The following is a 23,509-nucleotide window of genomic DNA, read 5'->3' on the forward strand; positions in this document are numbered from 1 at the left end:
GTATGTCCAGTGCCACCTCATTGGAACAACCTCTCACCATTGACAAATCGCTTTGGTCATCTATTGCAGCAACATCGGTGTCCTTGGAAAAAAAAAATCAGACCTTGGTCCTCTGAATCCTTCCACGATCAGCCCCAACACCAATATCACCAGGCACACCAACATCATCAACCTTCTCTGCCATCACCTGATGCTGCACAGGACACAGGGCATCAGCCTGACAACATTGCTGCCCGGGAGGCCAGCGATGGCATCACCATGGCCAGATTTACTCCACTTGACACTGTAAACCCTGGCTGCCGTAAAGCATCCCTTTAATGTCCAAGTCATTCCATGCACATTCATCACTATAGCCCAGGGGGTGGAGGGAGTTATGTCTCAACATTCACTGGAACTCAGTAAGACACTTCTCAAAATATAGATTTCACTGTATGACAACACATTACCAGAAACTTCACATGGACATTGGCTAAACCTCTCAAGTGCCTACCCTTGTGTATTGTTAGTTGGTAAGCTTGCAGTAGGATGAGGGTGAGTATGAGGGGTGGCCAGTGAGATGGAGAAGTAATAATGTAGATAGAGGGGGTTGGGTGGAGGTGCAAGGTAAGTTGGTGTGTGTAAGGATCTGCAGGAAGAAGGGTATGAAAGGCAGAGTGATGGGGATGTGTTGAGTGGCACAGCAGGGTGAGTTTGAGTGTGGCTTTGCAGTAACTTTTCGTGATCCACTGAGATCATTGAAAGGTTGGCGCCACTGCAGCCAAGGACCCGACGACATCCCTGCTTTTGTCCTCCTGTACAATGTGCAACCAGGCTGCTTTGGTGTCCTGGGGAGGTCTCTTCCGCCCTTGGAATAAGCATATGGAGGGAGTCACTGGAGAGCCTGGGTGCAAGCGTTCACCTTTGTGCAGTGCTCGTCAGTGTTTGCAGCACCTCAATGCTGTCAAACACTGACAGAACTGTCAAACTCAATGTGTCCGTGGTCCCTTTTAAGGAAACCAGCTGATGATGTGTCATCAAATGACATCATCAGACCCACTTCCTGTTAATTGTCCGGGAAGCCCGAAGGGCAGGCTTAACAAGGCCAATCAAGGGAAAATCCCTTTGACAGAGCGGCTGCAGCTGGGAGCAGGACGAGGACCGGAACCCGGAAACCAGCTCTCACCCCACCATCCCGACACCGCTGAGAAAATTGCGGCCTATGAGTGGGCTTGGGGTGTGGTAGAGAATGAGGATTTTAAAGAAAAGGCGAGAGGGGTGGAACAAGGTGTGATGCTTAAAGGAGGAGAAGGTACCAAAGGAGTCAGGGGAGAGACCAGGATGAGATGTAGTGATAAGGGCCACACCACTACCATGGCAGTTTGGGCAGGGTAAATGGTGGAAAGTACATCCAGGCCAATTTATGAACTAAGTTTCCGTCAGAACAATGATGTCAATGCAATCATCCAAAATAGGTGTGTGAATGGCACTAGATAATGGGGTTGCATTGCCACAATGGTTGTCCCAATCATAAGCCATAACTTTCCGAGATTTCCATGGATCTTCTGTCGAAGTTACGGTGGACAATCAGGAGAGCGCCCCCCCCGCCCCCACCCCGGGAATTCAGCTCCAGTGTCTTTACCCAGTAGGCCTACAGGGTAGTTCTAAGCATTTTAATTAATTTTTACTCATGTTTTAGTGAGATCCAAGATCAAGTTTTATATGGTTGTTTAATCATTCACTGTAATTAAAATCACCTCAATATAGTGTTTCTGGTGCTGTAAAGCTTTTTAGTGTTTTCAATGATTTTGCTCACATGGGTGCCTAGCCACTTCAGTGCACTTCATCATTTTATACATTTTAATATTTATATTAGCGTTCTTGCCTTAGACGTAATCATATCCAACCATGTATCTTCATCCTCTGTCAGCTCTATGTCATTGAATCCAGCTCTATAGAAAAGATAGAGGTTTATGACCATCATTTGATGTACATTCAACTAAACTGCTGACCACTCAGCTCCCCTTCCTGGCCCCTAAGCTAGCTGACATTGGCCCTGAATTTGCAGTCGGAGGCGTACCAGAAGAATACACCTCTGAACTAAAAGAAAAATCCAAACTTACCTGGTGTCTGGAGCTTTGGGCTCTTCGGGTCCTGGGCCTGCAGGCATATGCCTGCACAAAGGCCCACGGATCCCAAGGGCGCAAGTGGTTTGCAAGCGTCCCTGGGATCACGTGGGCCAGGCCAACCAATCAAAAAGGGGGTGCTTATGATGCTTATGGGGATGCCATTTACCTGTGGAATCCCTACAGGCATATTAGAAATCCCCAAATAAATAAAGTTCACACCACTTATAAATAAAAATAAATGATCACATTTTCAAAATTAATTAAAAAGACCCTTTAATTAAGCATTTAAAATAAAAGTTTAATTTTTTGAAAAATAAATTTAAACATTTTAAAACGGGCCTAAATTTACCTAAACTAATTTTAAATGTTTATGTGTGTTTGAATTATTTCAAAATGTCTTAAAAAGGTCTTACGCCAGCAGTGTCAGCTGTGGCTCAGTTGGTAGCACAACTTGAGCACATAAATCTAGGCGGACAGTGCCGAGGGAACCATGCTGCACTGTCGGAGGTGCTGTCTTTCAGATGAGACTTTAAACCGAGGCCCCATCTGCGCTCTCAGGTGGACGTAAAAGATCCCATGGCATTATTTCGAAGAAGAGCAGGGGAGTTATCCCCGGTGTCCTGGCCAATATTTATCCTCAACCAACAAAGAAAAAACAGATTACCTGCTCATTATCACATTGCTGTTTGTGGGAGCTTGCTGTGCGCAAATTGGCTGCCGTCTTTCCCACATTACAACAGTGACTACACTTCAAAAGTACTTCATTGGCTGTAAAGTGCTTTGAGATGTCCGGTGGTCGTGAAAGGCGCAAGTCTTTCTTTCTTTTACTAGGCACAAGGGTTTCGTGGGCATTTACTGGGCAGTAATTCCCCAACTCTGCCAGTGAAAGTGATTTTGAAGCGGATGCGAAAGATCTGTCCAAGCGAAACTTGACAGATTCAAGCTGCGCATGTGCGAAAATCCAGGACTTGAGGGGCCATTCTGAAGGTGTGCGTACGCTCGCTGTCGGAAGCGCTGCAATTTCAGGCCCATTATAAGTGGCTCTCTTCCCCTCAGCCACTGTCCTCCCTCAAGAAAACTCAGCCTCAATCCCTTTGTCCTTGCAAACTACTGGCCCATATCCAACCACCTTTTCACCTCTCAAATATGTGCCCAATTCCCCTGCAACTTGCTTTTTGAATCCTTCGAAACCGGTTTAAGCCCCTACCATAGCACCAGTAACATTTTCTGAAGCACACTGATGAGAAAATGTTGGTAATGGTTTGAAAGTGACATTGCCCAACAGCAGTGCTATTATCATAAAATATTGCTGAAAGGAAGCCATTGCTATTAACGAGGGTTTTTGAGAAGTTCTATAATTCAGTGCAAATAATTCAATACTCTGTCATCAATGCAATGTTAAATATGAGGTGTTTCTGTTACTTACTTCACAAACATTGTCTGAACACCAGCCTCTTCCAACTGTTCTTTTTCTCTCAGTAATAACATAATTAGAGTTCATGAGTCTCAATTTTAATTGGTGAGCTTCATTTCCACCCCCATTTTCATGGCATCTTCCTTTTTATTGCTGGAATAAGAGAAAATGATGTGTAATTTTTATATATTACATAAATCTTATTTTTTTTTAAAATTCATTCCTGGAATGTGAGCATCACTGGCAAGGCCAGCATTTATTGTCCATCCCTAATTGCCTTTGGTGGTGGTGAGCTGCCTTCTTGAACCGCTGCCGTTGAAAGAAAATTGCTCGTTACGGAGATCAGGAAGGGTGCTATATAAATGCAAGTCTGCTTTTTTCTATCAAGCATTTGGTCAGCCCTCCTAATAGCTTCTTTTTTGATTATGCCTTTATGAAGCGCTTTGGATATTTTCTATGTTAAAGGGGTTATATAAATGCAAGTTGTTATTACTCTCAGCTTCAAAAATATATAGATCACTCATTTACAGTTTTCACAGAATAAAGGAGAGTCAAGGAATTTGATCTCAAACATCAGCAAAATTCCCAGGTACCAAGCAATAAATAAGGAATTCAATTTATTCAGTCACCATAAATCAATGGCCTGGATGTTATGCTCTACAAGTTGTAACACCTGTATTATTAAACAGCGTATGCCCCTACTCACTGAGTAACAGCAGAAGAGATCTGCTATAATATGTCAAACGTCTTGCGTATAGTACAGGAAACTCTATCTGGCACAGACAGGACCGGCGTGGTGCCGGTTTATCAAAAAGTCCAGATTACAGAGAGTTATAGTTAAAAGGTATGAGAGCTCGTACACAGCAACAAATCCAAGCGTCCCTGTTGCTTAGCAACAGCTGCAAGAAGCCCGACCAAAGGCCAAGTGTCCCTGTCACTTAGCAACAAGTGCAGGAACCTCCAATTACACAGCCAAGAAACAGCCACTAATATGAAGAAAAGCTTAACTGAACCTACTCCTGAATTTTGCTGGTTAACCGAGATTTCCAGTTGTTTGAGTGCTGGTAAATCGAGTTTCCTGTATGCCACTTGTAAGTCACACGTTCCTCGTGATACATTTTTTGACTCGACAGAACAGAATGTGACCTCTGTTGACACTAACTGCCGAGACTCACAAATGAATAATAGCCCCATGGCAAGGTACTAGATGTTGACTGGCACCCATGGAACCGCACCCGAGCAAAAAGACCAATATGTGTTCAATAGATGGAAGTGAGGGGGGGAGGGGACAAACTGGCAAGAATAAAAAATAAAACTTTGAACCCGACATAAGCTCTACAAAGCAGACCCTTTGCCTCCCTTCTGCTCACTTTTTTTTTTTAATTCATTGATGGGATGTGGGCGTCGCTGGCTAGGCCTGCATTTAGTGCCCATCCCTAATTGCCCTGGAGAAGATGGTGGTGAGCCGCCTTCTTGAACCGCTGCAGTCCATATAGTGTAGGTACACCCACAATGCTGTTAGGAAGGGAGTTCCAGGATTTTGGCCCAGTGACAGTGAAGGAACGGCGATACAGGTCCAAGTCAGGATGGTGTGTGGCTTGGAGGGGAACTTATAGGTGGTGATGTTCCCATTCGTCTGCTGCCCTTGTCCTTCTAAGTGGTAGAGGTCGCGGGTTTGGAAGGTGCTGTTGAAGGAGCTTTGGCGAGTTGCTGCAGTGCATCTTGTAGATGGTACACACTGCAGCCACAGTGCGCCGGTGGTGGAGGGAGTGAATGTTGAAGGTGGTGGATGGAGTGCCAATCAAGCGGGCTGCTTTATCCTGAATGGTGTCGAGCTTCTTGAGTGTTGTTGGAGCTGCACTCATCCAGGCAAGTGGAGAGTATTCCATCACACTACTGACTTGTGCCTTGTAGATGGTGGAAAGGCTTTGGGGAGTCAGGAGGCGAGACACTCGCCGCAGAATTCCCAGCCTCTGGCCTGCTCTTGTAGCCACAGTATTTATATGGCTGGTCCAGTTCAGTTTCTGATCAATGGTAACCCCCAGGATGTTGATAGTGGGGGATTCAGCGATGGTAATGCCATTGAATGTCAAGGGGAGATGGTTAGAGTCTCGCTTGTTGGAGATGGTCATTGCCTGGCACTTGTGTGGTGCGAATGTTACTTGCCACTTGTCAGCCCAAGTCTGAATGTTGTCCAGGTCTTGCTGCATATGGACACGGACTGCATCAGTATCTGACGAGTCTTGAATGGTGCTGAACAGTGTGCAATCATCAGCGTACATCCCCACTTCTGACCTTATGATGGAGGGAAGGTCATTGATGAAACAGTTGAAGATGGTTGGGCCTAGGACACTGCCCTGAGGAACTCCTGCAGTGATGTCATGTGAGCGAGATGAATGACCTCCAACAACCACAGCCAACTTCCTTTGTGCTAGGTATGATTCCAACCAATGGAGAGTTTTCCCCTTGATTCCCATTGACTTCAGTTTTGCTAGGGAAATATGGGGAGAAAATTGGTTAGGGAAACAGTTTATATTTATCTGTTATAGCACTTACAGTCCTCCCAAAAAATTAGAGGGATCATCTAAATATATAACTTTAAGTACCACACTCAGTTTACAGTACTTAGGAGAAAGCAAGTACTAATACTGTAGTTACATTTTCACTTTCCTACTCATTATATTCAAAGATTGGGGCAGGGGTCTCCAAAATTGGGAGCGAGAAAGAGGGGGACACTGGGGAATGGGAGATTGGGGAACAGGCATGGAGCCCAGCATTTCCCACAGAGCTGGGAACAACAGTAGCAATATGGTGAGTGGGAGCGGCACCAAGAGGAGCAGCAAGTTAAAGGAGTGAGTGAATCCTGGAGACTTTACTGTGGGTAAATAGTGAAAGATTGATTCCACTTATGGCCGAGGGGGAACTAGGGAATGGAAACCAAGGATGCTCAAATGGAAGAAAAAAAGGGAACACGCAAAGGTTCTTAAACTGAGGGCTATTAGACCATGGGATACTTCACCACATGTGGCTATTGAGGTAGAGACTAAAACTTCATTTCAAAGGGAATGGGATAAATAAATATTAAAAGATCTTGTGGGGTGGGGGGGAAGAGGCAGGGGAATGGCCTCCTCTTCTGCTGTAATTTCTATGAAAACCTTCTTTTATTGAGTCGGAGCCCAGGGAGTGATTTCGAAATGTTGGTGCTGAACTGAGTTTAGGACGCTGTGCCCGTGAGAAGTGCCCTTAGTGCAATCTCCTGGTTTGATTCAGGTTGGTCTATGCAGGCCAGTTTTGACGTGTGAAGTCCAAGTACAGATCAGTTCTGACTGAGACTCCCAGTTCAGAGTTATCAACTCCACATGGAACCAGATTCATAGAATCACAGAAATTTATGGCATAGAAGGAGGCCATTCAGCCCATCGTGTCTGTGCCGGCCAACAAAGAGCTATCCAGCCTAATCCCACTTTCCAGCTCTTGGTCCGCAGCTTTGTAGGTTACGGCACTTCAAGTGCATATCCAAGTACTTTTAAAATGCAATGAGGGTTTCTGCCTCTACCACCCTTTCAGGCAGCGAGTTCCAGACCTGCACCACCCTTAGGTAAAAAGTTCTCAACTCCCCTCTAATCCTTCTACCAATTACTTTAAATCTGTGCTCCCTGGTTATTGACCTCTCTGCAAAGGGAAATAGGTCCTTCCTATCCACTATATCTCGGTCCCTCATAATTTTATACACCTCAATCAAGTCTCCCCTCAGCCCCCTCTGTTCCAAAGAAAACAACCCCAGCCTTGGCAGTCTTTCCTCATAGCTAAAATTCTCCAGTCCTGGCAACATCCTCATGAATCTCCTCTCTACCCCCTCGAGTGCAATCACATCTTTCCTGTAAAGTGGTGACCAGAACTGTACACAGGACTCTAGCTGTGGCCTAACTAGTGTTTTATACAGTTCAAGCATAACCTCCCTCCTCTTTCTCCAGTTTCTCTCCGATCTCCCCTCATTACCTCTCTGTGCTCATCTTGTCCATGAAACCCACTTCCTGCTCCCTCGACCCTATTCCCACCAAACTGCTGACCACCCAACTTCCTTTTCTTGCTCCCATGTTAGCTGATATTGTCAACGGTTCTTTCTCCTCACGTACTGTCCCCCTCTCCCTCAAATCTGCCGTCATCACCCCTCTCCTCAAAAAACCAATCCTTGATCCCTCCGTCCTTGCAAACTATCGCCCCATCTCCAACCTCCCTTTCCTCTCCAAAGTCCTTGAACATGTACGATAGCAAAATACTGCAGATGCTGGAAATCCGAAATAACAACAGAAAATGCTGGAAAAACTCAGCAGGCCAGGCAACATCCGTGGAGAGAAATTAGAGTCAACGTTTCAGGTCAAAACCCTTTATCAAGACTAAAGAGGCACAGGGAATGAAATAGATTAAGAGGCCGGGCTGGGAGAGAACAAAAGAGAAGTGAAGAGACATTAAGAGGTATTCAAAATGAGACGAGATGGTGATAGGACTAGTGGAGACAAAAGACGGCTCTAGATTAGGTGTGAAATGCGCTGGCAAAATGGGAGACAGCTGCCATGTGGGAGAGAAAAAAGGAAGGGGCGGGGGGGGGGGAAACCAAAACAAAAGCTGTGGATAAAAAATATAAGTATAAAAATGTAATACATTGGGGAGACCAAACGCAGATTGGGTGACCACTTTGCGGAACACCTCCATTCAGTCCGTAAGGGTGACCCCGAGCTTCCGGTCGCCTGTCTTTTAATTCACTGCCCCATTCCCACTCGGACCTCACCGTCCTTGGCCTCTTGCATTGTTCCACGGAAGCTCAACGTAAACTTGAGGAACAGCACCTCATCTTCCGATTAGGCACTTTACAGCCTTCCGGACTCAATATCGAGTTCAACAATTTCAGATCATAACCTCGGCCCCTATTACATTTTTACTTATATTTTTTATCCACACCTTTGTTTTGGTTCTCCCCCGCCCCCCCCCCCCTTTCCTTTTTTTTCCTCTCTCCCACGTGGCAGCTGTCTCCCATTCTGCCAGCGCATTTCACACCTAATCTAGAGCTGTCTTTTGTCTCCACTAGTCCTATCACCATCTCGTCTCATTTTGAATATCTCAATGTCTCTTCGCTTTTGTTCTCTCCTAGCCTGGCCTCTTAATCTATTTCATTCCCTGTGCCTCTTTAGTCTTGATAAAGGGTTTTGACCCAAAACGTTGACTCTAATTTCTCTCCACGGCTGTTGCCTGGCCTGCTGAGTTTTTCCAGCATTTTCTGTTGTTATTCCTTGAACATGTTGTTGCCTCCCAAATCCGTGCCCATCTTTCCCGCAATTCCATGTTTGAATCCCTCCCTTGCCCTTGCCACAGTACCGAAACGGCTATCATCAAAGTCACAAATGATATCCTTTGTGACTGTGACAAAGGTAAACTAAACCTCTTCGTCCTTCTTGACTTGTCTGCAGCCTTTGACACCTCCAACGCCTCTCCACCATCGTCCAGCTGAGTGGGATTGCACTCGCCTGGTTCCATTCTTATCTATCTAATTGTAACCAGAGAATCACCTTCTCTTCCCACTCCCACATTGTTACCTTTGGTGTCCCCCAAGGATCTATCCTTGGACCCCTCCTATTTCTCATCTACATGTTGCCCCTTGGTGACATCATCCGAAAACACAGCGCAGTTTCCACATGTACGCTGACGACACCCAGCTCTACCTCACTACCTCTTCTCTTGACCCCTCCACAGTGTCTAAATTGTCAGACTGCTTGTCAGACACACAGTTCTGGATAAGCAATAATTTTCTCCAATTAAATATTGGGAAGAGAAGCTATTGTTTTCGGTCCCCACCACAAACTCCGTTCCCTAGCCACCGACTCCATCCCTCTCCCTAACATCTGTCTGAGGCTGACCTACACTGTTCGCAACCTTGGTGTCATAGTTGACCCGGAAATGAGCTTCCGACCACATATCCGCAGCATAACAAAAACCACAACCACCTACTTCCACGTCCAGAACATCGCCTGTCTCCACCCTTGCCTCAGCTCATCCGCCACTGAAACCCTCATCCATGCCTTTGTTACCTCTAGACTTCACTATTCCAACGCAATTAAAAAAATTCCAGTAGATTAGTCAACATGGATTTACAAAAGGTAAATCGTGCTTGACTAATCTACTGGAATTTTTTGAGGATGTAACTGGTAAAATAGATAAGGGAGAACCAGTGGATGTGGTGTATTTGGACTTTCAGAAGGCTCTCGATAAGGTCCCGCATAAGAGATTAGCGTGTAAAGTTAAGGCACATGGGATTGGGGGCAAGGTATTGACTTGGATAGAGAACTGGTTGGCAGACAGAAAGCAAAGAGTTGGAATAAATGGGTCTTTTTCCGAGTGGCAGGCAGTGACAAGTGGGGTACCGCAGTGGTCGGTCCTAGGACCCCAGCTATTCACAATATATATTAATGATCTTGACGAGGGAACTAGATGTAATATCTCCAAGTTTGCAGACGACACAAAGCTGGGTGGGCATGTGTGCTGTGAGGAGGATGCCGAGAAACTCCAGTATGATTTGGACAGGTTGGGTGATTGGGCAGAAGCATGGCAGATGCAATATGACGTGGATAAATGCGAGGTTATCCACTTTGGTGTCAAAAACAGGAAGGCAGATTATTATCTGAATGGCAATAGATTGGGAGTAGGGGAAGTGCAACGAGACCTGGGTGTCCTTGTGCACCAGTCGCTGAAGGTAAGCATGCAGGTGCAGCAGGCGGTTAAGAAGGCAAATGGTATTTTGGCCTTCGTAGCAAGAGGGTTCGAGTACAGGAACAAGGATGTCTTGCTGCAGTTGTACAGGGCCTTGGTGAGACCACACCTTGAGTATTGTGTGCAGTTTTGGTCGCCTTATCTGAGGAAGGATGTTCTTGCCATGGAAGGAGTGCAGCGAAGATTCACCAGACTGATACCTGGGATGGCAGGAATGACGTATGAGGAGAGATTGGGTCGATTGGGCTTATACTCGCTGGAGTTTAAAAGAATGAGGGGATCTCATTGAAACTTATAAAATTCTAACAGAACTAGACAGACTAGATGCAGGAAGGGTGTTCCCAATGGTCGGGGAGTCCAGAACCAGGGGTCACAGTCTAAGGATAAGGGGTAAGCCATTTAGGACAGAGATGAGGAGGAATTTCTTCACCCAGAGAGTGGTAAACCTGTGGAATTCTCTACCACAGAAGGCAGTGGAGGCCAATTCATTACATATATTCAAGAAGGAGTTGGATATATTTCTTAAGGCTAAAGGGATCAAGGGATATGGGGAGAAAGTAGGGATAGGGTACTGAATTTGGGTGATCAGCCATGATTTCGTTGAATGGCGGAGCAGGCGCAAGAGGCCGAATGGCCTACTCCTGCTCCTATCTTCTATGTATCTATATGTATCTATATGTATCTATATGCATCACTCCTGGCTGGCCTCCCACATTCCACCCTATGTAAACTTGAGGTCATCCAAAACCCGGCTGGCCATGTCCTAACTCGTACCAAGTCCCGTTCGCCCATCTCCCGTGCTCGCTGACCTACATTGGCTCCCGATTAAGCAGCGCCTTGATTTCAAAATTCTCATCCTTGTTTTTAAATCCCTCCATGGCCTCACCCCTTCCTATCTCTGTAATCTCCTTCAGCCCCACAACCCCCCGCCCCCTCCCACCACCACCACCACCGGCTGCCCCCCCAACCCCACCCAAACCACCCCCCCCAACCCCACCCAAACCACCCCCCCCGCCAAACACCGCCCCCCACCCAAACCACCCCCCCGCCAAACACCCCCCCAACCCCACCCAAACCACCCCCCCGCCAAACACCGCCCCCCACCCAAACCACCCCCCCGCCAAACACCCCCCCAACCCCACCCAAACCACCCCCCAACCACCACCCACCCCCCCAACCACCACACACCGCCACCCACCCCCCCCAACCACCACCCCCCGCCACCCACCCCCCCCAACCACCACCCCCCGCCACCCACCCACCACACACCGCCAACCACCACCCCCCGCCACCCACCCCCCCCAACCACCACCCCACCGAACGCCCCCCCCCACCCCGCCCTGAGATATCTGCGCTCCTCTAATTCTGCCCTCTTGAGCAACCCCGATTATAATCGCTCAACCTTTGGTGGCCGTGCCTTCTGTTGCCTAGGCCCTAAGCTCTGGAATTCCCTGCTTAAACCTCTCCGCTTCTCTAACTCTCTTTCCTGCTTTAAGATGTTCCTTAAAACCTACCTCTTTGACCAAGTTTTTGGTCACCTGCCCTAATTTATCCTTATATGTGGCTCGGTGTTAAATTTTTTTCTTATAACACTCCTGTGCAGCACCTTGTGACTTTTACGACGTTAAAAGGTGCTATATATAAATACAAGTTGTTGTTGTTGTTATATTCTATGCCTCGGCTAATAAAGGAAGTATCCCGTATGCCTTCTTAACCACCTTATCTACTTGTCCTGCTATCTTCATGGATCTGTGGACATACACTCCAAGGTCCCTCTGTTCCTCTACACCTCTCAGTGTCCTACCATTTATTGTGTATTCCCATGCCTTGTTAGCCCTCCCCAAATGCATTACTTCACACTTCTCTGAATTGATTCCATTTTTGCCACTTTTCTGGCCACCTGACTAGCCCATTGATATCTTCCTGCAGTCTACAGCTTTATTCCTTACTATCAACCACACGGCCAATTTTTGTATCATCTGCAAACTGAGCCAATTTTGGATCCAACTTGCCACTTTCCCTTGGAGCCCATGGGCTTTTAATTTTCTGACCAGTCTGCCATGTGGGACCTTATCAAAAGCCTTGATAAAATCCAAGTAGACTACATCAAACGCACTACCCTCATCAACCATCCTTGTTACCTCCTCAAGAAATTCAATCAAGTTAGTCAGACACGACCTTCCCTTAACAAATCCATGCTGACTATCCTTGATTAATCCATGCCTTTCTAAATGATGATTAATACTGTCCCTCTGAATTTTTCCCAATAATTTGTCCACCACCGAGGTTAGGCTGACTGACCTGTAATTACAGGAAACTCTCTTTTAACCGGCAAAATTCAGGAGTAGGTTCAGGTAAGTTTTACTATATATTAGTGGCCGTGTAACCGGGGTTCCTGCACCTGTGGCCGTGCATCAGGGACTCCTGGATCTGTGGCCGTGTAACCGGGACTCCTGCACAAGTGCCGTGTAACCGGGGCTCCTGCACCTGTGGCCGTGTACGGGGCTCTCGTACCTTGGTAAGTATACCTCTCTGTAATCCAAACTTTTTGATCAACTGGCACCATGCCGGTCCCATCGGTGCCGGATAAAAAAAATGTTTCCTGTACTCAGTCTATCCCTTTCTCCCTTTTTAAACAACAGTGCATCTTTAGCAGTCCTCCAGCACTACACCTTTAGCCAGAGAGGATTGGAAAATTATGGTCAGAGCCTCTGCTATTTCCTCCCTTGCTTCTCTTAGCCAAAGATGGCATCTCTGACAGTGCAGCACTCCCTCTGGTGCACTGGTGTGTCAGCCTAGATTTTTTGCTTCAGTCTCTAAAGTGGGTCTAGAACCCATGATCTTCTGACTCAGAGGCGAGAGCTACCACTGAGCTAACCAGACACCAGAGTCCAAGGAGATAGGGAGAGAGATCAAGCCAGATAAAAGAGGCATTGACTGGGGAGCCTGACTGCACCTTGTGCAGTGCAGGGGGATTTTGGCTGTGATTTCAGCGTGAATATCAGCTGGTTATAGGATTACTACTAGTTACAGGTAGGATATCAGGGCAGTACACCCATTACTACTAGTTACATATAAACTATCAGTGAGTTATTGTATTACTGTTGGTTATGAGGGGAATATGAGTGCAATTTACCACTAGTCAATGGTGGAATCAAAGTTCCTCCCACCCCTCTGAAACCTCTGGTTTCCCCTTTACAAATCGTCCCTCATCCCCACCCTCAGTACCTACTCACTGGTGACCTCCTGGTTCTTAGAACTTGGTGCCAAATAGCAGCTGGCGCAGAAATCCACAACTACATGTAACCCTACCTTTGTAAGATATATTCAATATCCTTTGTAAATGTCACGCGATTGGGCATCACATGGTCAGATGTCATGTGTTCAGAACGTCACCTGATCAAACCTCCAGGAATGTGCTCAAGGCTCTGGAGTAGGACTTGAACCCACATCCTTCTGACTAAGGCGAAAGTACTACCAACTTGAGCCACAGCTGACATAAGTAAGGACTTTGTTTTTCATATGATCAGACATTTCTGGCACATATTGCCGTTTTATTACTCTTACATATTTTTAAGGTACAAAAGGTGCTATTTTACGAAATAAATATTTTCATATTACATTTTCTTTTTAAGTACGAGTGGAAGAAAATTAAGTAATTTGCGCTATTGAATTTACAGCAATCCACTTTTACACCCGATGTTCATGTATCTGCAAATTAAGAGCGGGATTGCCTATACTATAGACCTTTTTCATTGCATTTGCTTCATACTACCTGAGGAGCTTCGGCCGATTATTAGTATCAGTTAAACACACTGGACTTTTATATTTCGATGAACAATCTGCTTATACATACAGAAGATCAGAAAAGCCAGCCTAAAAAATGCACCACACCGTGGAGCTGTTCACTTCAGAACAGAAATATATTTGACAAATAATCAAAGATAAAGTTTTATAACGTGACGCTACTGTTTCTATTTGCTTAAGATAAAGCAGTACGTTGAGAAAACTTTCGGATCTCAATTGGATCAGCGGTTGATTAGCGACAAGCGAGGAATATCTGCAGATAACACACTAGAGCTCAAAGCAGTAATGCGGGATCAATGGCGAGGGTAGTTCTGGTCTTACCTGGTAAATATAATGCTACAGGAAAATTTTAAGAAATATTTTCTCTTCCAAAACAAGAAAGAGCCAAATATCAGCCTTCGTGCCGCCATTGGACTGCAGTTCGCAATGACTCACATAGATGGGAGGGGTATTTATGGGAAATGAAAAGCGAAAGTAAACCTCACCGACAAGCCTTCCCTTCAGAAGGACTTTTTGCAAATCACAGATTGACTCGAGTGGTTTAAACATCTTTTAATTGCTAAAACCTATATATATTAGGCTCGAGGGGCCTAATGGCCCACTGCTGCTCCTATTTATGTTATGCAATATCTGTAGGTAATTAAGAAATTACATGAATATATGTAATTTCTTAATTACCTACAGATACTGCATAAGAACATAAATAGGAGCAGCATTAGGCCCCTCGAGCCTGCTCCGCCATTCAATAAGATCACGGCTGACTTGATCTTGGCCTCAACTCCACTTTCCCGCCCGCTCCCCATAACCCTCGACTCCCCTGTAGTTCAAATATCTGACTATCTCCGCCTTGAATATATTCACTGACTCTGCCTCCACAGCTCTCTGGGGTAGAGAATTCCAAAGATTCATGACCCTCTGAGAGAAGAAATTCCTTCTCATCTCCATCTTAAATGGGCGACCCCTCATTCTGAAACTATGACTCCTAGTTCTAGATTCCCCCACGAGGGGAAACATCCTCTCGGCATCTACCTTGTCGAGCCCCCTAAGTATCTTATGTTTCAATAAGATCAACTCTCATTCTTCTAAATTCCAATGAGTATAGGCCCAACCTGCTCAACCTTTTCCTCATAAAACAACCCCTTCATCTCCAGAATCAACCTCATGAACCTTCTCTGAACTGCCTCCAATGCAAGTATATCCCTCCTTAAACAAGGAGACCAAAACTGTACGAGTACTCTAGGTATGGTCTCACCAACATCCTGTACAGTTGTAGCAAGACGTCTCTATTTTTATATTCCATCCCCCTTGCAATAAAAGCCAACATTCCATTTGCCTTCCTAATTACTTGCTGTACCTGCATGCTTGTTGTGTTTCATGTACGAGGACACCCGGATCCCGCTGTACCGCAGCATTCTGTATTCTCTCTCCATTTAAATAATATTTTGCTTTTATATTCTTCCTACCAAAGTGGATAACCTCACATTTTCCCACATTATACTCCATCTGCCAAATTTTTGCCCACTCACTTAACCTATCTATATTCCTTTGCAGACTCTTTGTGTCCTCACAACTTGCTTTCCCATCTATCTTTGCATCGTCAGCAAATTTGGCTACAGTACACTCGGTCCCTTCATCCAAGTCATTAATATAGATTGTAAATAGTCGAGGCCCCAGCACTGATCCCTGCAGCACCCCACTAGTTACAGTTTGCCAACCTGAAAATTACCCATTTATTCGGACTCTCTGTTTTCTGTTAGTTAGCCAGTCCTCTATCCATGCAAGTATATTACCCCCAACACCATGAGCTCTTATCTTGTGCAGTAACCTTTTATGTGGCACCTTATCGAATGCCTTCTGGAAATCCAAATACATTATATCTACTGGTTCCCCTTTATCCACCCTGCTCATTACATCCTCAAAGAACTCTAATAAATTTGTCAAACACAATTTCCCTTTCATAAAACCATGTTGACTCTGCTTGATTGTACTGTATTATGAATTTCTAAATGTCCTGCTATTACTTCCTTAATAATGGATACCAGCATTTTCCCATTGACAGATGTTGGACTTACTGGCCTATAGTTTCCTGCTTTCTGTCTCCCTTCATTCTTGAATATGGGCGTTACATTTGCGGTTTTCCAATCCACTCGGACCTTTCCAGAATCTAGGGAATTTTGGAAGATTACAACCAATGCATCTATTATCTCTGCAGCCACTTCTTTTAACCAGGTCCAGGGGACTTGTCAGCCTTTAGTCCCATAAGTTTGCTTAATACTTTTTCCTCTCGTGATAGTGATTGTTTTAAGTTCCTCCCTCCCTTTTGCCCTTTGATTTTCCACTATTATTGGGATGCTTTCAGTGTTATCTACCATGAAGACAGATACAAAATATTTGTTCAAAGGCTCTGCCATTTCCTCGTTTCCCATTATTAATTCCCCAGTCTCATCCTCTAAGGAACCAACCTTAGCTACTCTCTTACTTTTTATATACTTGTAGAAGCTCTTACTGTCTGTTTTTATATTACTCTCATAATCTATTTTCTCCCTCTTTATTATTTTTTTGTCATCCTTTGCAAGTTTCTAAAAATTTCCCAATCTTCTGACAACTGTAGTGTATGTACTTTGAAGAAGGAACTATATTCTGCAGCCCCTGTATACTGCAGTACCAGTAGTCACCACCCCTGTATATAAGTCTGTGTAGTAACTTTGTATAGTAGTTCCAGTTTAGTCTCCATTCAGTAAACACCTGTTATAACCAACTTCTGCAGTCTGTGTCTCAATTACACACGGACATTACAACAACCACTAATCTTCGCAACATTGTATGCTTTTTCTTTCAATTTGATACCCTCCTTAACTTCCTTAGTAAGCCATGGATGGTTCATCCTTCTTGTAGAGTCTTTCTTTCTCATTGGAATATATCTTTGTTGAGCATTATGAAATATCTCCTTAAAAGTCTGCCACTGCTTATCTACCGTCTTACCTTTTAATCTATTATCACAGGCCACTTTAGCCTTGTCTTCATACCCTTATAATTGCCTTTAAATTTAAGACACTAGTTTCAGACCCAAGGGGATGATTTTCCCAGCCCCGAGGAGGCGGGTTTGGAGGTGGGACAGTTGGCAAAATGGCAAAAAGTGAGGGCAGGTTCATAACCCGCCTCCGCGCAATTTTGCCGGAGGTGGGTTTGATGGGTGCGATTCGGTCCCGCCTCCATCAGTCGGGAGAGGTAGTTAAGACCCTTAAATAGTCGTTAAGGTCCTCTATAATCCTATTTTGACAGGCCTTTGTTATTTTGCCACATTTTGTGCATGTTGCACGACCCTCCTAAACCACGCCAGCTAATCAAGGCGGGTTGACAAGTGGGTGGCCTCCTCACAGCTGCAGCTCCACCATTAAAACAGAGCTTTCATCAGGGATCAGTTGCAGGTGCAGACCTTTTGTTCCACAGGTCTTTCAGCACTTTTAGCAGGCCTACCGAAGTCCGGGGTGCTGCAGCTTCTATCTCTCAACTGTGGGACCTCCTTGGAAGACCCTCTCCCCGCTTGGACTGAGCATTTCCCAACAGTTTGGGAACCATTTATTTCCTTTCACCATGGACCTCGGACTTGGAGCAGCCACGGCAGCAGCAGAACCAGGCAGCTCAGCAGCAGGAGCACCAACCTCCTGCTCACCCACCTGATGCTGCACAGGGCAAAAGGTGCCAGCGCATGGAAGCACGTCGCCACAGGAGATACCCCCCCTCAGAGTTTACAGACAGAGGATGAGCTACCTCAACATGACTGAGCAGCAGTGCCAAAGGAGGCTGAGACTTTCGCGACAGGTTGTCGGAGACATCTACGCACTGCTGCACCAACACCTGGAGCCCAGAGGAGTGGGTGGACACCCCTTACCAGTGGCTGTCAGAGTCATGACCGCACTCCGCTTTTTTGCCTCAGGCTCCTTCCAGGGATCATCAGCAAACATCAGCGTCATCTCCCAGTCGGCCCGCCACAGTTGCATCACGCAGGTTACCAATGCCCTTTTCGCAAAGGCGCACAATTACATCCACTTCTCAAGGGATCAAGCAAGTGTAACCTCACGTTCAGTTGGCTTTGCAAATATGGCAGGCTTGCCAATGGTGCAGGGCATCATAGACTGCACACATGTGGCCCTTAGGGCACCCCATCAAAACCCAGCTATCTTTGTCAACCGCAAGGGCTTCCACTCCCTCGACGTACAGCTGGTGTGTAACCACAAGAAGGAGATTTTGCATGTTTGCACCAAGTTCTGTGGTAGTTGCCATGACTCTTTGATCCTGCGGAACTCGAGTGTTCCTCCACTCTTCAATCCACCAAACCAACATAACGGATGGCTCCTTGGTGACAAGGGCTACCCCCTGAAGAAGTGGCTAATGACGCCGATCAGGAGGCCAGCTAACGAAGCTGAGGAGCGCTACAATGCCAACCACATGTCGACCAGGTCCATCATCGAGCAAACCATTGGCTTGCTGAAGATGCGATTCTGATGCCTTGACAGATCAGGTGGAGCCCTGCAGTATTCAGCAGCCAGGGTCTCCAGAATGGTCGTGGTCTGCTATGCACTGCACAATATGGCACAGCGTCGTGGCTTGCAGCTTCATGATGAGCAAGTGGCTCAGTTCATAGCCTCCTCAGATGAGGAGGAGGAGGAGGACCGAGCGGCGGCGTATCGACCAGCACCAGCGGCAGCACGCGAGCACATGGTTGCCCGTGATGCAAGAGATGCAGCCATCCAGATTTGCATAGGTTGCCCATTGTGGCACATGTGCTTGGTTCCTTCTTAACCCATGATAGACAATGGACATGACTCTGTGGCCTCCTTTCACTCTGACCACCAACCTGACCATGCAAGTGTCGCGGAGCCCGCAATGTGGAGCTGCCTAAGCCGAAATAACAGATGCCATCACGCCAACAGTTTGCCATCACCTAATTTTAATACATTCACACAGGAATGGCATTTCATCAATAAACAGAAACAATCATCCAATCTGCACACAGATCTGGAGGTTATATCCCTTGCCAGCAGGACCCACACAGTCTTGGTTTCTTTGGGAGGCCTCTTTCTCCCAGATGAGGGGAAGAGCACCTCCCTGCTAGCTCTTGCCCCCTCAACCAGCATACCCAGTGCCTCATCCGAGAACCTCAGGGAGGCCCTTGCCTTGGAGCTGGCCATTCTTCAAGGAGATAAAAGTTTGGAGCTGGTGCACCATCGACCAAAAACCAGTGGAAGAACCAAGGCAGCAAGCAGCCCTTAAATGAAGCTGGATAAGTGACATCAGCAGAGGCAAGTTTGAGTCCCAAAAGACTAATTGGCCCAGGGGAACCCACACCTCTGAAATTAACTGGCCAATTAGGGAAAAATCACACATTTTTCCCACCTCACAGTGGAGGCGGGTTTTGAACCCACCCAAACCGAAACCCGCCTCCAATGGGAAAATCGCGCCCCAAGTTTCTTGCCCTCAAACTGAATTTGAACTTCTATCATGTTATGATCACTCTTCCCTAGAGGATCCTTTACTATGAGATCATTAATTAATCCTGTCTCATTACATTCACCAGATCTAAAATAGCCTGTTCCCTGGTTGGTTCCACAATGTATTGTTCCAAGGAACTGTCACTCTATGAACTCGTCCTCAAGGCTACCTTTGCCAATTTGATTTGTTCAATCTATATGAAGATTAAAATCGCCCACGATTATTGCAGTACCTTTCTTACAAGACCCATTATTTCTTGATTTATACACTGTCCCACAGTGTAGCTACTGTTAGGGGGCCTATAGATTACTCCCACCAGTGACTTCTTTCCCTTATTATTTCTTATCTCCACACAAACTGATTCTACATCTTGATCTTCCGAGCCAAGATCTCATCCTTTATTAACAGAGCTAACCCACCTCCTTTTCCTTTCTGCCTGTCCTTCCAAAATGCCAAATACCCCTGAATATTCAGTTCCTAGCCGTGGTCACCTTGCAGCCACATCTCTAACGGCTATCAGATCATACCCATTTATTTCTATTTGTGCTGTCCATTCATCTATCTTGTTATGAATACTGTGTGCATTCAGATAAAGAGCCTTTAATTTTGTCTTTTTACCATTTTTCCCTACTCTGACCCAATTTGCTGGTGCACTTTTATGCTTGTACACTCTGTCCCTTCCTGTCACACTCTGGTTATCATTACCCCTTTCGCTACCCTGCACTATTGCCTTGTCCTTTCTCTTTAACTTTCTAAGTTGCCCCTCACCTGAACCCTCCCCCCCCCACTATTTAGTTTAAAGCCCTATCTACAGCCCTAGTTATTCAATTTGCCAGGACACTGGTCCCAGCATGGTTCAAATGAAGCCTGTCGCAACAGAACAGCTCCCTCTTTCCCCAGTGCTGGTGCCAGTGCCCCATGAATTGAAACCCATTTCTCCCACACCAATCCTTGAGCTACGCATTCAACTCTGATCCTATTGACCCTATGCCAATTTGCTCGTGGCTCAGGCAGTAACCCAGAGATTTGTGGTTCTGCTTTTTAATTTAGCCCCTAGCTGCTCATACTCCCTTAGCAGAACCTCTTTCTTAGTCCTACCTATGTTGTTGGTACCTACGTGGACCACAACAACTGGATCCTTCCCCTCCCACTCCAAGTTCCTCTCCAGCCCCGAGGAGATGTCCTTAACCCTAGCAGGCAACACAGCCTTTGGAACTCATGCTCTCGGCTGCAGAGAACAGTCACACCCTCCTGTCCCCCTAACTATACTGTTCCTTACCACTACTACGTTCCTTTTTACTCCCCCCAACTTGAATGGCCCCCTGTACCACAGTGCTGTGGTCAGTTTGCTCATCCTCCATGCAGTCCCTGCTCTCGTCCACACAGGCTGCAAGAACCTCGTACCTGTTGGACAAGTGCAAGGGCTGAAGCTCCTCCAATGCTACCTTCTGAATCCCCATACCTGCCTCACTCGTAGTCACACCCTCCTGTCCCTGACCACGGACCAAATCTGAAGTAGTTAACCTTAGGGGTGTGACTACCTCCTGGAACAAAGTGTCCAGGTAACTTTCTCCCTCCCTGATGTATTGCATTGTCCGAAGCTTGGACTCCAGCTCATCAACTCTGAGCCGAAGTTCCTCGAGCTGCAGACGCCTACTGCAGATGTGGTTGCTGTGGATCACACTGGGGTCCACCAGCTCCCACGTGCTACAGCTGCAACACATCACCTGCCCTGCCATCTCTATTGTATTTTATTTAACTAATTAGGTTTTCAAGTTTTGAAATACTCAATTGCCTATTAATAGTTTTTATTCTAGGAAATAACCTTGTTTAATTTATTAAATTTAGTTATATGCTTTAGGTCTTTACTGTAACTTAGCCCACAATCTAATTTAACCCTAGTTGTTTATATTTTTTTATGTATCAAACAGCACCTCTTACCCCCCACCTCACAGAATTCCCTCACTCACCAAATTCCTAAGTTTAGTAAGAGTGTTAAAACTAACGAGGACAATTCAGTAGATGTTAAGCTGATCCCTTTTCTATAAGATTCACTTTTAGTTCCAGAAAGTGTCTTTAAGTCTAAAATTCTAACAGTTACTGCTGGCCAACACGGACTCATGCGCTTGTATTTTAAGATTGCGCCAGTGACGTAAATCATAGCATAGAGTTATTGAGGGAGAAATTCAACTCACGGCCGCCCACTTTTCCGCATAAAATTGGTGTTAAGGATTACTGGTTAGGCCGATCAACGGCTGGTACAACTAGACGGAGTATGCCCAGCGCAAGCTTCTCCCATTTTTTAAACCTGAATTTTGCATTTAGACTCCTACAACTGGTGCAGGACGCTGATTAGCAAATTTAAGGAGCCTAGGCCTAGAAATTCGTCTCAGGCGGTAGCGCAAAACGGGCGGTAATGGATCGGCCTCCCGTTATACGCAGTGCCTGATATTCAGCTCCATGGCAACCAATGGAACTGAATATCAGGCACTGCATATAACGGGTGGCTGATCCGATACCACCTGTTTTACGCCACCACCTGAGACCAATTCCTAGGCCCCAATGTCTGTTTCAGGCGGGTGCCCTGGGCGACTAAAAGTCCCCCAACCCAATATGGTGTCTGGTGCATGTGCGGTGCAGTTTGGGCACAGCAGATCACAATGTGCAATTGGAAGGTCTAACACCAATTTTACACTGGAAAAATGGGTGGCTGCGAGTTGAATTTCACTTCCAATGAGTACTCGTTGGAAGAATTATGCCAGAGAAGGGGGAGGTACTGAGTGGGGGAATTTCAGTGCTTGGTGCTGGGACACTACGGTTTATAATTTACTTAACTTAACTTGATTTGGAAACTGAGTGAAGAATGATCAAATTTGCAGGTAATACCAAACTAAAAGGGGCTGTGGAATCGGAAGAGCCAGCTCAGAAATAACAGAATAAGTTGGACAAGAGAGATAAGCATAGAATCATAGAAATTTACGGCATAAAGGGAGGCCATTCGGCCCATTGTGTTTGTACCGGCTGAAAAAGCTATCCAGCCTAATCCCACTTTACAGCTGTTGGTCCGTAGCCTTGTAGGTTACGGCACTTCAAGCGCATATCCAAGTACTTTTTAAATGCGATGAGGGTTTCTGCCTCTGTCACCCTTTAAGGCAGTGAGTTCCTGACCCCCCAACCCCCTCTGGGTGAAAAAAGTTCTCCTCAACTCCCCTCTAATCCTTCTACCAATTACTTTAAATCTATGCCCCCCTGGTTATTGACCTCACTGCTAAGGGAAATAGGCCCTTCCTATCCACTTTATCTAGGCCCCTCATAATTTTATACACCTCAATTAAGTCTCCACTCAGCCTCCTCTGTTCCAAAGAAAACAACCCCAGCCTATCCAATCTTTCCTCATAGCTAAAATTCTCCAGTCCTGGCAACATCCTCGTAAATCTCTTCGTTATACACTGAAATGTTCAATTCTACTACTACTTCTTACTTAATAATACTACATAAAGTTTTTAGTGTCAAGACAACACCTTATATATCCTTGAATCTCGAATAAACCTCTTCAATTTCACCATTAACCAATCTGAATGGCACATATATTGTAATTCACCCTTTTAGGTGTCAATCAAATTAAACAGCTAAAGAAGAAACAGAATCCAGACATGTCAGGTGACAATTTTACTCACTTAACTTCTCAGTCTTTTTAACAAAGGAACTACATATTTTCAGATAAGGAGTGACATATTTGTAGTCTTCTAACACATTGGCAGTAATTTTAACCCTCTTCGGCAGCACCTCCCAAACCCGTGACCTCTTCTACCTAGAAGGACAAGGGCAGCAGGTGCATGAGAACACCACCACCTCCAAATTCCCCTCCAAGTCACACACCATCCTGACTTAGAAGTATATCGCCAATCCTTCATCGTCGCTGGGTCAA

The 23,509-nt window shown here is 45.8% G+C and overlaps 2 protein-coding genes across 5 annotated transcripts in view; one reads left to right on the top strand and one right to left on the bottom strand.

Annotated features, from left to right (window-relative positions):
• Positions 1-14,513, bottom strand: part of LOC147124332 (uncharacterized) — a 41,779-nt gene extending 27,266 nt beyond the window's left edge. For 2 of the 3 annotated variants that reach the window (XM_085985145.1, XM_085985130.1), the window contains exons 1-3: positions 14,410-14,513; positions 3,532-3,672; positions 1,862-1,928 (exon numbers count right to left, since the gene is read on the bottom strand). In XM_085985145.1, coding sequence (XP_085841271.1) covers positions 1,862-1,928; positions 3,532-3,593 — 129 coding nt within the window. In that variant the 5' untranslated portion in view covers positions 3,594-3,672; positions 14,410-14,513. Of the gene's footprint in view, positions 1-1,861; positions 1,929-3,531; positions 3,673-13,509; positions 13,611-14,409 lie in introns of those variants that run through there. The other variant, XM_085985137.1, reaches the window with a different exon arrangement.
• The window catches only part of LOC147124333 (terminal uridylyltransferase 7-like), a 78,361-nt gene continuing 68,543 nt past the window's right edge, over positions 13,692-23,509 (top strand). Inside the window, exon 1 of one of the 2 annotated variants that reach the window (XM_085985117.1) lies at positions 13,692-13,783. The gene's annotated coding sequence lies outside the window, so the exon portion shown is untranslated. The remainder of the gene's footprint in view (positions 13,784-23,509) is intronic. The other variant, XM_085985109.1, reaches the window with a different exon arrangement.

This window comes from Somniosus microcephalus, chromosome 1 (genome assembly GCF_052327205.1).
Source record: "Somniosus microcephalus isolate GS21.2 chromosome 1, FLI_Smic_1.0, whole genome shotgun sequence".
NCBI classification, from domain to species: domain Eukaryota; kingdom Metazoa; phylum Chordata; class Chondrichthyes; order Squaliformes; family Somniosidae; genus Somniosus; species Somniosus microcephalus.